This window comes from Oncorhynchus masou, chromosome 13, assembly GCF_036934945.1.
Source record: "Oncorhynchus masou masou isolate Uvic2021 chromosome 13, UVic_Omas_1.1, whole genome shotgun sequence".
NCBI classification, from domain to species: Eukaryota; Metazoa; Chordata; class Actinopteri; order Salmoniformes; family Salmonidae; genus Oncorhynchus; species Oncorhynchus masou.
The window spans coordinates 87,645,563-87,662,328 of record NC_088224.1 but is presented as its reverse complement, the minus strand read 5'-3'; the positions used below and the strand labels follow the sequence as shown (position 1 = coordinate 87,662,328).

The 16,766-nt window shown below is 44.6% G+C and overlaps 1 protein-coding gene across 4 annotated transcripts in view; it reads left to right on the top strand.

The window, feature by feature from the left end:
* golim4a (golgi integral membrane protein 4a) overlaps positions 1-15,668 on the top strand; it is a 34,878-nt gene extending 19,210 nt beyond the window's left edge. The window contains exons 5-16 of one of the 4 annotated variants that reach the window (XM_064985339.1): positions 69-219; positions 599-681; positions 3,382-3,465; positions 9,243-9,461; positions 9,599-9,931; positions 10,835-11,172; positions 11,321-11,397; positions 11,589-11,653; positions 12,526-12,684; positions 12,850-12,912; positions 13,010-13,078; positions 14,929-15,663. In XM_064985339.1, the coding sequence (XP_064841411.1) occupies positions 69-219; positions 599-681; positions 3,382-3,465; positions 9,243-9,461; positions 9,599-9,931; positions 10,835-11,172; positions 11,321-11,397; positions 11,589-11,653; positions 12,526-12,684; positions 12,850-12,912; positions 13,010-13,078; positions 14,929-15,066 (1,779 nt within the window). In that variant the 3' untranslated portion in view covers positions 15,067-15,663. Of the gene's footprint in view, positions 1-68; positions 220-598; positions 682-3,381; positions 3,466-9,242; positions 9,462-9,598; positions 9,932-10,834; positions 11,173-11,320; positions 11,398-11,588; positions 11,654-12,525; positions 12,685-12,849; positions 12,913-13,009; positions 13,079-14,928 lie in introns of all 4 variants that reach the window. The other 3 variants (XM_064985340.1, XM_064985341.1, XM_064985342.1) reach the window with 3 other exon arrangements.
* The last annotated feature ends 1,098 nt before the right edge of the window (positions 15,669-16,766 follow it).

Here is a 16,766-nt window from a genome sequence, read left to right as displayed (position 1 = left end):
ACACCACACACCACACACACACCACACACACACACACACTGACCCACACTCTGTCCTTGTTGTTTCAGAAGCAGCACGAGGACCTGAAGAAGCAGCACTATGAGCTGCAGGAGCAGCATCAGATTCAGGCAGAGGACCACGGCAAGGCCTTGGACGAGCACAAGGACCGCTTCGACAAACTACAGCAGACCAAAGAGATGGAAGCCTCCAAACTCAAAGGTCCAGACACACACAAGGTCCAGACACACACAAGGTCCAGACACACACAAGGTCCAGACACACACAAGGTCCAGACACACACAAGGTCCAGACACACACAAGGTCCAGACACACACAAGGTGCAGACACACACAAGGTGCAGACACACACAAGGTGCAGACACACACAAGGTGCAGACACACACAAGGTGCAGACACACACAAGGTGCAGACACACACAAGGTGCAGACACACACAAGGTCATGAGTAAATACTACTAATACTAGCTTGCCTTTGTCTCCCTCTCCTGACTTTCAGCGGTTTTGGAGTTGATGCACGATACAATGGCATAATAAGATTTGTAATAAGTATGGTACGTGGTGTTTGTGTTATTACTGTAGAGAATGTGTATAATCTGCGAGAGGAGAATAGGCAGCTGAGGAAAGCTCACCAGGACATCCATGTCCAATTGCAGGATGCACGGGTGAGTACTGGGAATTGGTGCTGAGCGATTAACCCATATTTCATATTTTCTGGGGTGGGTGGTGGGGTTACTAAACAAGAAATTGACCGACGTCGGTTCAATTACTTGAATTACATTTATACTTTTTTGGGGTCAAATATGCCGTTTCTCTGAAGAGAAATCAAATCATTCACGAGAGAATTCAACTTTAGAACTATGGGACGCTGGGCTGAAGTGAGTTGAAGGTTTCATTAAACAAATATTCAACCTAGTTCAGCGCAGAAAAGTCGTAATTAACAACAACAACAACCATAATCGAGAGTGCCAGTTTTTTTCCTGCTCGCGACACCGGTCAGAGAGGAAGGGACGAAGCGAGAGATTTCACTCTCGACAGTTTGTCCAAAATAATCCCAATGAGTTTGACTTATTTTGGACCGAAGCTTGTTTCCTGCCTTCTCACCTTTGGGACAACGACTCCCATTGTTAGGGGAGACATGAGCATTTCATAATTACATACAGATGTCAGGACGGATACACTTTTATGCCTATTACGTTAGATACACGTTAGACGGACCATAGACAGTTCGTGAAATTAAGCCTTATCTATTTTGAATAACTAGTAAAATGATTTTGTCAGATAGCTCTGCAGCATTCTTAGGCAGGCTAGCTAAATAGGATAACTAAAGTATGGCGAGAAGAGGGATGCTGGCTGGCTGGCTGGCTGGCTGGCTGGCTGGCTGGCTGGCTGCTACTGCCTGAGATGAGATGATGACTTTAAGGAATGAGAATTAAGTCATCAAAATAAAAAACTAAGTAATAAACACAACTGATGCACAACTATTGATGTTGTCGTGACTTGACATTAATCTGAAGACTTATTTATCTAATTATCGAAATATGTTTAATTGTTTTTTGCCGATTTCAATGAATCATGTAACAATTAACTTACTAGGATTTGGGGCACCACTAGAGCGGTTCGTTAGAGTTACTATCTCCCAAATTAAACTCTTAAAGATATGTACCTATCACATCTAATAACAGTCCTTATTAATTATTATCTCGGATCATATCATCATTCTGAACCGTTGTAACTTCTTTGCATCTGCAAAAACCTTATAATTCAGTACTACACAAATTGGTTTAATTATTTATTTACTAGCTAATTAAATGGTAACACAGGAAAAACACACACTTAACACGTTAAAACAGGTCCCTAGTGGACTGACTACAATATAGCTGCTTGTTACAAAAGACATGGAGAGGGAGAGCGGGATAAAGACACTTAACGTTGGTACATTTAGAAACGACTCTCTCTTATTGTACTCCTGTACTTTGCACACAAACTGCCGCCTGCTTGGAGTAAGAAATCATGCCTTGGAAAAGGTTTTGGGCCTTTTCACCGCATGCTTGTAAGGCTCTGATTCTCCAAAAATGGTTCCGACAAGTCGTCTACTGTTGTCCTCTGTAGCCGTCCGGTATCCAGTGACTTGTCGTCCTGAACAGAACTACAGAGTTGATTTTCCTTCCGTTCGCTCCTGAAGATGCTTCTTTGAAGATAGGCTAGCCAGCCGTGTCGATGGTTCCCAGTGGGGTGATGAGAGTAGCGTAATACGACGGTTTGAGCAGTGTAGTAGAGTGGTCCCACTTAAATTCGCTTATCTAGATACTTAGGACCGCTAATCAACCGTACCAGTGATTGTCCGCGAGGTGAGTTTATCTCCTCTACCTCATGTTGAGATTCACAGTTCAAACCACTTTAAACATGTAGCTGCAGCTCTACGTCTCTCTGGTATGATATGTTGATTCTTAACCTGTCATTTCATACAGTTTGTTTCGAAAGGGCGGTTCCGTCAGGCGAGACGTTCTCTGACATCACTCGGGCGTGACTTGTCACTGTGCAAAGTTTATGTTAAAACAATTCTCTCCTATGGCTCCTAAAATCACATCCCTCTCTTAACAAAAACATCTCATCATTTTTCATATTATATGCACAACTCATAGGATGGACACTTCATACATGTAGTACGTATACTTTCCAAGTCACAGTATTGCCTGTATAACATTTTTAATGACATCACAAAATGACATTAGTGTCCTATAGATTGGCTCTGACCATTCCCCACCTATGTTACAAATACTGTTCCAGTATTCGCTTTAGAATGTGTTTTGAGTTTCAGCGTGAAAACAATACATTCCTCTGGTGAACATTGGAGAAGGAGAGCTGATTGTTCTGTCCTTGATTTACAAGGACAGTGAGTTGTTAATCCCCCCCTAGGTCTGGGGTCTGGTTGAAGTTATTCATTGCAAACCTGATCTGACCAATTTGGCTTCTCACAGGACATTCATGACAATGTCTACCAAATGTGGACCTGACAGACACAATGGAATATTTTTAATGTTTTGGGAATTGAATGTTCACTATTTTTGGCTTTGGAATTTTTGTTAAAAATCTCAAATTATTGTTATTTCATTCATTTAAAAATGCATTTAATGTTTAAAAAAAAAAATCTAAAACCCAGATACATTTTTTTAATCGAACCTAAACCAAACCGACCTCAAAAAGAACTTGTCATTCAGCCCTACTGGTAACCACAGAGCTTGGTCAACCTCAAATTGTTTATGTAAAAAAAAACATAGATATAAAATATGGAAGAAGTTCTCTTAAGGCCATTGGATAGCTAGGAGGATCCATGACCATGTTATTTATTATTATTATTACAGATAGTACATAAGGACTTGAAGGCTGCCCATGATCAGCTTGCACTGACGCTAGAGGACCACAAGAGTGCGCTGGCCGCAGCTCAGGTAGGTGGACACTACTGTGTGGGGATATGATGGTTCTTTCTAACATATCTAGGGACTATCCTGGTTTCTAACATGATATCTAGGGACTATCCTGGTTTCTAACATGATATCTAGGGACTATCCTGGTTTCTAACATGATATCTAGGGACTATCCTGGTTTCTAACATGATATCTAGGGACTATCCTGGTTTCTAACATGATATCTAGGGACTATCCTGGTTTCTAACATGATATCTAGGGACTATCCTGGTTTCTAACATGATATCTAGGGACTATCCTGGTTTCTAACATGATATCTAGGGACTATCCTGGTTTCTAACATGATATCTAGGGACTATCCTGGTTTCTAACATGATATCTAGGGACTATCCTGGTTTCTAACATGATATCTAGGGACTATCCTGGTTTCTAACATGATATCTAGGGACTATCCTGGTTTCTAACATGATATCTAGGGACTATCCTGGTTTCTAACATGATATCTAGGGACTATCTGGACTATCCTGGTTTCTAACATGATATCTAGGGACTATCCTGGTTTCTAACATGATATCTAGGGACTATCCTGGTTTCTAACATGATATCTAGGGACTATCCTGGTTTCTAACATGATATCTAGGGACTATCCTGGTTTCTAACATGATATCTAGGGACTATCCTGGTTTCTAACATGATATCTAGGGACTATCCTGGTTTCTAAACATGATATCTACATGGGACTATCCTGGTTTCTAACATGATATCTAGGGACTATCCTGGTTTCTAACATGATATCTAGGGACTATCCTGGTTTCTAACATGATATCTAGGGACTATCCTGGTTTCTAACATGATATCTAGGGACTATCCTGGTTTCTAACATGATATCTAGGGACTATCCTGGTTTCTAACATGATATCTAGGGACTATCCTGGTTTCTAACATGATATCTAGGGACTATCCTGGTTTCTAACATGATATCTAGGGACTATCCTGGTTTCTAACATGATATCTAGGGACTATCCTGGTTTCTAACATGATATCTAGGGACTATCCTGGTTTCTAACATGGACTATCCTGGTTTCTAACATGATATCTAGGGACTATCCTGGTTTCTAACATGATATCTAGGGACTATCCTGGTTTCTAACATGATATCTAGGGACTATCCTGGTTTCTAACATGATATCTAGGGACTATCCTGGTTTCTAACATGATATCTAGGGACTATCCTGGTTTCTAACATGATATCTAGGGACTATCCTGGTTTCTAACATGATATCTAGGGACTATCCTGGTTTCTAACATGATATCTAGGGACTATCCTGGTTTCTAACATGATATCTAGGGACTATCCTGGTTTCTAACATGATATCTATCCTGGTTTCTAACATGATATCTAGGGACTATCCTGGTTTCTAACATGATATCTAGGGACTATCCTGGTTTCTAACATGATATCTGGGGACTATCCTGGTTTCTAACATGATATCTGGGGACGATCCTGGTTTCTAACATGATATCTGGGGACTATCCTGGTTTCTAACATGATATCTGGGGACTATCCTGGTTGGTTTCAAACATGATATCTGGGGACGATCCTGGTTGGTTTCTAACATGATATCTGGGGACTATCCTGGTTGGTTTCTAACATGATATCTGGGGACGATCCTGGTTGGTTTCTAACATGATATCTGGGGACGATCCTGGTTGGTTTCAAACATGATATCTGGGGACGATCCTGGTTGGTTTCTAACATGATATCTGGGGACTATCCTGGTTGGTTTCAAACATGATATCTGGGGACGATCCTGGTTGGTTTCTAACATGATATCTGGGGACTATCCTGGTTGGTTTCTAACATGATATCTGGGGACGATCCTGGTTGGTTTCAAACATGATATCTGGGGACGATCCTGGTTGGTTTCAAACATGATATCTGGGGACGATCCTGGTTGGTTTCAAACATGATATCTGGGGACGATCCTGGTTGGTTTCAAACATGATATCTGGGGACGATCCTGGTTGGTTTCAAACATGATATCTGGGGACTATACTGGTTTCTAACATGATATCTGGGGACTATCCTGGTTTCAAACATGATATCTGGGGACTATCCTGGTTGGTTTCAAACATGATATCTGGGGACGATCCTGGTTGGTTTCTAACATGATATCTGGGGACTATCCTGGTTGGTTTCTAACATGATATCTGGGGACGATCCTGGTTGGTTTCAAACATGATATCTGGGGACGATCCTGGTTGGTTTCAAACATGATATCTGGGGACGATCCTGGTTGGTTTCAAACATGATATCTGGGGACGATCCTGGTTGGTTTCAAACATGATATCTGGGGACGATCCTGGTTGGTTTCAAACATGATATCTGGGGACGATCCTGGTTGGTTTCAAACATGATATCTGGGGACTATACTGGTTTCTAACATGATATCTGGGGACTATCCTGGTTTCAAACATGATATCTGGGGACGATCCTGGTTTCTAACATGATATCTGGGGACGATCCTGGTTTCTAACATGATATCTGGGGACGATCCTGGTTGGTTTCAAACATGATATCTGGGGACGATCCTGGTTGGTTTCTAACATGATATCTGGGGACGATCCTGGTTGGTTTCTAACATGATATCTGGGGACGATCCTGGTTGGTTTCAAACATGATATCTGGGGACTATCCTGGTTGGTTTCTAACATGATATCTGGGGACTATCCTGGTTGGTTTCTAACATGATATCTGGGGACGATCCTGGTTGGTTTCTAACATGATATCTGGGGACTATCCTGGTTGGTTTCTAACATGATATCTGGGGACTATCCTGGTTGGTTTCTAACATGATATCTGGGGACTATACTGGTTGGTGTCTAACATGATATCTGGGGACTATCCTGGTTGGTTTCTAACATGATATCTGGGGACGATCCTGGTTGGTTTCAAACATGATATCTGGGGACTATCCTGGTTGGTTTCTAACATGATATCTGGGGACTATCCTGGTTGGTTTCTAACATGATATCTGGGGACGATCCTGGTTGGTTTCTAACATGATATCTGGGGACTATCCTGTATGGTTTCTAACATGATATCTGGGGACTATCCTGTATGGTTTCTAACATGATATCTGGGGACGATCCTGGTTGGTTTCAAACATGATATCTGGGGACGATCCTGGTTTCTAACATGATATCTGGGGACGATCCTGGTTTCAAACATGATATCTTGGGACGATCCTGGTTTCTAACATGATATCTGGGGACTATCCTGGTTTCTAACATGATATCTGGGGACTATCCTGGTTTCTAACATGATATCTGGGGACTATCCTGTTTGGTTTCTAACATGATATCTGGGGACTATCCTGGTTTCTAACATGATATCTGGGGACTATCCTGGTTGGTTTCTAACATGATATCTGGGGACTATCCTGGTTGGTTTCTAACATGATATCTGGGGACTATCCTGGTTGGTTTCTAACATGATATCTGGGGACGATCCTGGTTGGTTTCTAACATGATATCTGGGGACTATCCTGGTTGGTTTCTAACATGATATCTGGGGACTATACTGGTTTCAGGACTATCCTGGTTTCAAACATGATATCTTGGGACGATCCTGGTTTCTAACATGATATCTGGGGACTATCCTGGTTTCTAACATGATATCTGGGGACGATCCTGGTTGGTTTCTAACATGATATCTGGGGACGATCCTGGTTGGTTTCAAACATGATATCTGGGGACGATCCTGGTTGGTTTCAAACATGATATCTGGGGACGATCCTGGTTTCTAACATGATATCTGGGGACTATCCTGTTTGGTTTCTAACATGATATCTGGGGACTATACTGGTTGGTGTCTAACATGATATCTGGGGACGATCCTGGTTGGTTTCAAACATGATATCTGGGGACTATCCTGGTTTCTAACATGATATCTGGGGACTATCCTGGTTTCTAACATGATATCTGGGGACTATCCTGGTTGGTTTCAAACATGATATCTGGGGACTATCCTGGTTTCTAACATGATATCTGGGGACGATCCTGGTTGGTTTCAAACATGATATCTGGGGACTATCCTGGTTGGTTTCTAACATGATATCTGGGGACTATCCTGGTTTCAAACATGATATCTGGGGACGATCCTGGTTGGTTTCTAACATGATATCTGGGGACGATCCTGGTTGGTTTCTAACATGATATCTGGGGACTATCCTGGTTGGTTTCTAACATGATATCTGGGGACGATCCTGGTTGGTTTCTAACATGATATCTGGGGACGATCCTGGTTGGTTTCTAACATGATATCTGGGGACTATCCTGGTTGGTTTCTAACATGATATCTGGGGACGATCCTGGTTGGTTTCTAACATGATATCTGGGGACTATCCTGGTTGGTTTCTAACATGATATCTGGGGACTATCCTGGTTGGTTTCTAACATGATATCTGGGGACTATCCTGGTTGGTTTCTAACATGATATCTGGGGACTATCCTGGTTGGTTTCTAACATGATATCTGGGGACTATCCTGGTTGGTTTCTAACATGATATCTGGGGACTATCCTGGTTGGTTTCTAACATGATATCTGGGGACGATCCTGGTTGGTTTCTAACATGATATCTGGGGACGATCCTTGTTGGTTTCTAACATGATATCTGGGGACGATCCTGGTTGGTTTCTAACATGATATCTGGGGACGATCCTGGTTGGTTTCTAACATGATATCTGGGGACGATCCTGGTTGGTTTCTAACATGATATCTGGGGACGATCCTGGTTGGTTTCTAACATGATATCTGGGGACTATCCTGGTTGGTTTCTAACATGATATCTGGGGACGATCCTGGTTGGTTTCTAACATGATATCTGGGGACGATCCTGGTTGGTTTCTAACATGATATCTGGGGACTATCCTGGTTGGTTTCTAACATGATATCTGGGGACTATCCTGGTTGGTTTCTAACATGATATCTGGGGACTATCCTGGTTGGTTTCTAACATGATATCTGGGGACGATCCTGGTTGGTTTCTAACATGATATCTGGGGACGATCCTGGTTGGTTTCTAACTTGATATCTGGGGACGATCCTGGTTGGTGTCTAACATGATATCTCGAGACGATCCTGGCGAAAGACAGGAAGGCGTAACTCTTGGTGGGCCTGTGTGGGTTTGGGCAGTGGGAGGACGGCCATCGCACCGGGTGGGTTGGTTCACTAAGGGGTGTCTGAGCTTGAGCGGCACATCAAAAGCGTTCTTTTAAGCTAATCAAGCGGGTAAATATAATGGGTCGATTTAGAGCGAGAGAAAGAGAGTGAGAGGCAAAGAATTCAATAACTCTACAGCTTTCTGTCAGAAAAGCAATGTTTGATAAATGGGTTATTTAACTGGTCCAGTCCATTTGCTGGACAAGGGGGAGAAAGGACTGTACCGTTTAAATCAGGAAAGAGGGTGGGTGATGTAGCCTGGCTAATGGTCCTTCACTCAGATGTCTTGCCTTCTGTAGGTGGGCTGTCCCTCTGCATGTCTGCTGCCTGTCTCCCTTGCAAGAGGACCTCTCATTTCTCAACCTTTGACCCCTGATCTTCTGGCTTCCTTGATGCTGTCTTCCTGGTTCTGAGGAGGCTGCCTCCTAACGCTCTTCTAACCTTCAGCTAACCTTTGCTCATGCAAGTGCCTATCAATAAATCTGACTTAATGTTGTTTGCATGTCCTGACCTCACTGTTTTGGTTATGGTTATTTAATAGTTGACTTAAGGTTGTCTGATGGTCTTTCCTCAGGTCCAGGTAGATGAATTTAAGCATCTCAAAGAGACCCTGATCAGAATGCCCAGCCTTCGACATGGTCAAAACCCCGCCCACCAACAGGCCCAGCCTGCTGCTCTATTGGCCAAGGCTCATGAACAGGGCCCACCCCTACCACATCCAGCTGCCTTATTGGCTGAGCCCCACATAGAAGCACACACCCATGAGGAAGACCATGGGGACACACAGTCTCGGGTAGAGGAGGCTGCTCTTTTTTGCCACATCCTTCAATCTGTCATGTTATTTTGTGACATATTGTCTCACACACACACACACACACACACACACACTCTCTCATCCTCTCTAACCCGCTCTCTTCTTTTACTAACCAGTTGCATCTGCAGGAAGAGGTGGTTGGCGAGCCAGAGTTCCAGTCTCAGCCTGCCGGGTCCCACCATGCAGAGAAGGAGAAAGAGGGATATGGAGAGACTGAGGGGGAGGCGGAGAGGAGTAGAGAGCTGGGGGAGGCGGAGAGGAGGAGAGAGCTGGCGGAGGGGGAGGCGGAGAGGAGGAGAGAGCTGGCGGAGGAAGAGATGGAGCAGGCGGGGCAGCCCCAGAAGCTGGAGGAGGAATCCGAACCACCACAGGAGGACGAGGGGTTGGAGGAGGAACACGACCAGCCAGACAACAACGCTCTGAACCGTCAGAGACGCCAACCACAACAGGTAAGTACTAGTTAGAGACACTTAGAACTGCTTAATACAAGGTCTTTAGAACCACGCTAGTACTGCCCAGTGGTGGGAAAAGTACCCCCATTTAAGATACCTTCATAGAAAATGACTCAAGTGAAAGTCACCGAGTAAAATACTACTTGAGTAAGAGTCTAAAAGTGTTTGGTTTTGAATATACTTACATATCAAAAGTAAATGTAATTACTGAAATGTACTTAAGTATCAAAAATGAAAAGCAAAAGTGGGAATAATTTCTAATGACTTACATTAAGCAAACCAGTAAACACAATTTTTGTGTTTTTTATTTTTTTATGTACGGATAGCTAAGGGCACACTCCAACACTCAGGCATCATTTACAAATGAAGCATTTGTGCTTAGTGAGTCCACCAGATCAGAAGCAGTAGGGATGACCAGGGATGTTCTCTTAATAAGTGTGTGAAGTGGACCATGTTCGGGGCGGCAGGGTAGCCTAGTGGTTAGAGCGTGGGACTAGTAACCGGAAGATTGCGAGTTCAAACCCCCGAGCTGACAAGGTACAAATCTGTCGTTCTGCCCCTGAACAGGCAGTTGACCTACTGTTCCCAGGCCGTCATTGAAAATAAGAATTTGTTCTTAACTGACTTGCCTGGTTAAATAAAATAAAATTTAAAAAAATGAAGCATTCAAAATGTAACGAGCACTTTCAGGTGTCAGGGAAAATGTTTGGAGTAAAAAGTACATCATTTTCTTTTGGAATGCAGTGAAGTAAAAGTTGTCAAATATTAATTGTAATGGGCAGATACCCCAAAAAACGACTTAAGTTGTACTTTAAAGTATAAGTACTTCACACCAATGTACTCCTTAATACAATATCTTTAGAACAGCATGTTGTCTCATTGTCTGTCTGGTTTCCCCAGGATCCACAAAGTGACATCCATCTCGTCCCTGAGACCCACCTCCAGCAGGAGGCCCACGTGGCCCAGCGTGTGAAGTCTGCCTACGAGCAGCAGCAGGTGCAGCAGCGCCTGGAGGCTGAGCGGGCCCAGAGGACAAGGGAGCTCCAGCTGCGCCAGGAGGCCCTGCAGGCCCAGAGGACGAGGGAGCTCCAGCTGCGCCAGGAGGCCCTGCAGGCCCAGAAAATGAACGTGCAGAGGGAGAGAGAAATGCGTCTGCGAGCTCAGCACGAGAGAGAGGAACAGCACCAGCATCAAGAGGAGGCCCGTCGGGAACAGCTAATGAAGGAGGAGCAACTCAGGTCAGAGGGCAAGGGGCAGGGGTCAAAGGTTATGTAGAGATCACGAAGAGGTATTGAGTTAAATTCAATACAATTAATCAATTACTTACTGAAAAGAATTTGACCCCATATGGAATAATGTTACAATATGTTATGTTATATTGTTCAGGAAGAAGAGTGACTATGAGAACACAAACAATGACATCGTCCAGGGTGATGAAGAACCTCATATTGATGATGACGAAGGTGAGATAATCAAGTCACAAAATGTTCTGTCTGGATTCTGGAACCATTTTTAAAGAGGGAGACTGCTATTGACATTTAGACAAAAAAAATAAAAAATTCCCTCTCTGCATCTTTGACTGAGTAATTGTGATTCTATTGACATACCTACCCTGGCTGTTATCTGACTCACTGTCGGTTTACTGTGTGTACAGAGAGGGACACCCACTTGGAGAAGGAGAACCAAGAGGAAGAGGACCACAGAGTACCACAGCGACAGGTCAGACAGATATTTAAATGGACCAGTCTCTATCAACCACTGATTTCAATGATTGTCACATGGTCTGAGGTGAATCTGACCCCAGTTTGAACTGTCGTTTTCACTCTGTTATTTATGTTACATGTTTTTATTAAATTTATGAATCATATTCAAACTTGATATTATCATGTTCAAACATGTTCTACGCCTTTAAAGTTAAATGATTGAATTGACATTAGTTGATTAGTACATGTCTTTCTAAGAAGTCCTAAAGCCGTAGTTAGTGATGTAGTGAATTATGGAGGATCTGTTGGCACTGGAGGGCTCTCTCTCCCTGCCTGACACAAACATCATCTCAACCCCTACTCTCTCTCCCTGCCTGACACAAACATCAGCCCAACCCCTACTCTCTCTCCCTGCCTGACACAAACATCAGCCCAACCCCTACTCTCTCTCTCCCTGCCTGACACAAACATCATCTCAACCCCTACTCTCTCTCTCCCTGCCTGACACAAACATCAGCCCAACCCCTACTCTCTCTCCCTGCCTGACACAAACATCAGCCCAACCCCCACTCTCTCTTTCCCTGCCTGACACAAACATCATCTCAACTCCTACTCTCTCTCCCTGCCTGACACAAACATCATCTCAACCCCTACTCTCTCTCCCTGCCTGACACAAACATCATCTCAACCCCTACTCTCTCTCCCTGCCTGACACAAACATCAGCTCAACCCTAGCCACAGCCTCTTGGGTATTGGTCTAGTGTTCTTTCCGTGTGTGTGTGCTTTCATAGATAGTAGAGCAGAGAAACCCACCCCAATCTGAACTGTGATATGCACAGTTTCACACACACTGACAATCTGTCGCTCTCCATCCCTCCTGTCCTGCAGGGGGCAGTGGAGGGGGAGGTGGACCCAGAGGATGACCCTAATAACCAGGGGGAGGATGAGTTTGATGTGGCAGAGGAACAGCATCTTCAGCACAGGGAGGAAGAGGAGGCAGACATACATCTCAACCCCAATCACCCAGCCATAGATGAGGAACTGGTGGTGAGAGGAGGGAGGGAGGAGAGAAGAGAGGGAAAGGAAGGAAGGAGACAACAGAAGTAGTCAGAGATATACCAGGATGACAAACTTAGGCTCTGATACAAGCAACAGGTAAAAGTTGTTTCGGTGACTTAACAGTAACAGTTGTCATGGTTTCTGTGTTTGCAGATGGCGGTAAACCCCGACCAGCAGGAAGACAACCTGGATGACCAGTATCCGGAGGAGGACGAGGTACACACACACACACACACACACACACACACACACACACAGAGGTTCAAACAGGGGGAGGAAGAAGACATGGTCTGATGGTGGTTAACCTTGTTAGGTGCAGGAGGATTTGGCCGGGGGGCAGAAGACAGAGGAGGAGCCATACAACGAGGAGAAAGGAGAACACGTGAGTCTAGGAACACTATGGAATATTGTACGTGGAACCTTGAGTGAGAAAACAGCCATGGGTTTGTCCCAGAGCAGGATAAACCTTCACTCTCTCAGCATAGTCCCAGAGCAGGGACCTGAAGATAAACCTTCACTCTCTCAGCATAGTCCCAGAGCAGGGACCTGAAGATAAACCTTCACTCTCTCAGCATAGTCCCAGAGCAGGGACCTGAAGATAAACCTTCACTCTCTCAGCATAGTCCCAGAGCAGGGACCTGAAGATAAACCTTCACTCTCTCAGCATAGTCCCAGAGCAGGGACCTGAATATAAACCTTCACTCTCTCAGCATAGTCCCAGGGCAGGGACCTGAAGATAAACCTTCACTCTCTCAGCATAGTCCCAGGGCAGAGACCTGTAGATAAACCTTCAGACTCTCTCAGCGTAGTCGTGTGTTGGTTGAGTGTGTGCACTTGCCCCCCCCCCCCCCCGTGTGTGTCTCCATTCACCCATCTAAACACTAGTGAATGATCTGTCACCGTTCCACCACAATGTTCTAGAATGATCCGCCTTTTTTCCTGGTTCTCACCTTGCTGCTCTAGAGTGTTAGGTCGGTGGCAGGTCCTAGAGTTATGTATCTGGCTGCTCTAGTGTTAGGTCAGTGGCAGGTCCTAGAGTTATGTATATGTATCTGGCTGTTCTAGAGTGTTAGGTCAGTGGCAGGTCCTAGAGTTGTGTATATGTATCAGGCTGCTCTAGAGTGTTAGGTCAGTGGCAGGTCCTAGAGTTGTGTATATGTATCAGGCTGCTCTAGAGTGTTAGGTCAGTGGCAGGTCCTAGAGTTGTGTATATGTATCAGGCTGCTCTAGAGTGTTAGGTCGGTGGCAGGTCCTAGAGTTGTGTATATGTATCAGGCTGCTCTAGAGTGTTAGGTCAGTGGCAGGTCCTAGAGTTGTGTATATGTATCAGGCTGCTCTAGAGTGTTAGGTCAGTGGCAGGTCCTAGAGTTATGTATCAGGCTGCTCTAGAGTGTTAGGTCAGTGGCAGGTCCTAGAGTTGTGTATATGTATCAGGCTGCTCTAGAGTGTTAGGTCGGTGGCAGGTCCTAGAGTTATGTATATGTATCAGGCTGCTCTAGAGTGTTAGGTCGGTGGCAGGTCCTAGAGTTGTGTATATGTATCAGGCTGCTCTAGAGTGTTAGGTCGGTGGCAGGTCCTAGAGTTGTGTATATGTATCAGGCTGCTCTAGAGTGTTAGGTCAGTGGCAGGTCCTAGAGTTGTGTATATGTATCAGGCTGCTCTAGAGTGTTAGGTCGGTGGCAGGTCCTAGAGTTGTGTATATGTATCAGGCTGCTCTAGAGTGTTAGGTCGGTGGCAGGTCCTAGAGTTATGTATATGTATCAGGCTGCTCTAGAGTGTTAGGTCAGTGGCAGGTCCTAGAGTTGTGTATATGTATCAGGCTGCTCTAGAGTGTTAGGTCAGTGGCAGGTCCTAGAGTTATGTATATATATCAGGCTGCTCTAGAGTGTTAGGTCGGTGGCAGGTCCTAGAGTTGTGTATATGTATCAGGCTGCTCTAGAGTGTTAGGTCGGTGGCAGGTCCTAGAGTTGTGTATATGTATCAGGCTGCTCTAGAGTGTTAGGTCGGTGGCAGGTCCTAGAGTTGTGTATATGTATCAGGCTGCTCTAGAGTGTTAGGTCGGTGGCAGGTCCTAGAGTTATGTATATGTATCTGGCTGCTCTAGAGTGTTTGGTCGGTGGCAGGTCCTAGAGTTGTGTATATGTATCAGGCTGCTCTAGTCTAGAACATTGCTCCACTCCACATCCTGTCTATGGTCTTACCCACCTGGTGAATGTGTGTGTTCTGCTACAGGAGGAAGTGAAAGACCCGGAGGTCCCAGCAGGAAATGAGGGAGAACACAGAAAGGAAGAAGAGCTCAATGAGGAAGAGAACTACGAGGAAGAGGTGGGGGTTGGACAGGACAAGCGGCCCAATCGAAGGGAGATGTGAGACGAATAGAGACATTGACCAATGAGAGTGCCTTTCCCCATCACTGGGAGCCAATCAGATCTCTCTATTGTCTCTCTAAGTCACCCACTTGGCATTCCCTTCTGTGTTGGACTGGACCTGATGAACTTCTGAACATAATTATTGGACTAGAACTGGGAATACAATCTGTCTGTCCATCCAGTGACATCAGACAGGCATGAGAAGGTCATGTTCCTGTATGCTATTTGTTTGTGCCCAGATTGAAGGTTTGTCTATTTGAGTGTCAGGCTTTTACATTTTGTTTTTATCAGAGTTGTATTTACTGTTTTTTTTTTGTTTTTTTTTACAGCAAATTCTTCTCAATGTATGTTCAGTAGGACCTGCTTTCCAATCTTCAGTTTATTTATTATAGATATGATGATCGTTATGGGTGGAGTTAAAAATCTTTTTCCCGACGTTCTCAAAGCTCTACGAAAGTAATTGTCATTACTGCAGAAGAAACCTACACTATCATTGATGCCAATAATAGTAAAAAAACACAACAAAAACATGTTCATTCTGCTGTTTGATTGTCTATGTTGCTTGTTCCTGGCTAAGCATTGCCAGTAAATCACAAAGTCCTTTCATAGTTTCTCTGATCATCTTAGTTTGAACCCCGGACTGTTGACATGGATCTAAATCACAAATATCCACTTGACCTTTCACCCCTATCCGTTAACACTAATTGTACAATGTATAGAAATACATCCACCTGCCTCAATGTTTATTTGGTAACAAGAAAAAGATAATGTGGTTGAACATGCATCAAGGCATCTCCTCGACCAGGGATTCTCAAACTGGGTTACGTTCAACGCCTTCGGGGGATACGCCAAATACAGTTTATTTATTTTTTCACATTTTCAAACTATCCATTTTATATTTTCCAATGGGATTGTACATTTGGGTGAGGTTTTCTCACCTGAGTAGCCTCGGTTTCCTGACCTATTTTTTTTTTTTTAACCATCTAGTGTAGAGAGAAATATCAACACCATGTCAAATACAGGTAACCTAGTCAAATAATTAACATCCAATCACATTAACCGTTACACTCTCGACGGGAATTCCGCTAACGGTCCGTATGCAGCCGACCGCAGCTGCTGCTCATTCTGTTTGCTCGAAAATGGTTTAAAAAAAAGTAAGGCCCGCGTCCATAGAAACACATACCAGCCCTGCTGGGAGTACCGCTAATACCAGCCCTGCTGGGAGTACCGCTAACACCAGCCCTGCTGGGAGTACCGCTAATACCAGCCCTGCTGGGAGTACCGCTAACACCAGCCCTGCTGGGAGTACCGCTAACACCAGCCCTGCTGGGAGTACCGCTAGCACCAGCCCTGCTGGGAGTACCGCTAGCACCAGCCCTGCTGGGAGTACCGCTAGCACCAGCCCTGCTGGGAGTACCGCTAGCACCAGCCCTGCTGGGAGTACCGCTAGCACCAGCCCTGCTGGGAGTACCGCTAGCATCAGCCCTGCTGGGAGTACCGCTAGCCCCAGCCCTGCTGGGAGTACCGCTAGCACCAGCCCTGCTGGGAGTACCGCTAGCACCAGCCCTGCTGGGAGTACCGCTAATACCAGCAGCACTGCACCTGTCGACGACAAGTTGTTCTGCTTCCACGATTCCACTTCCATCCAATGTATCAGTAATTCTAAATTTGTTGTGATCTGATGCAACAAATATGATGAGA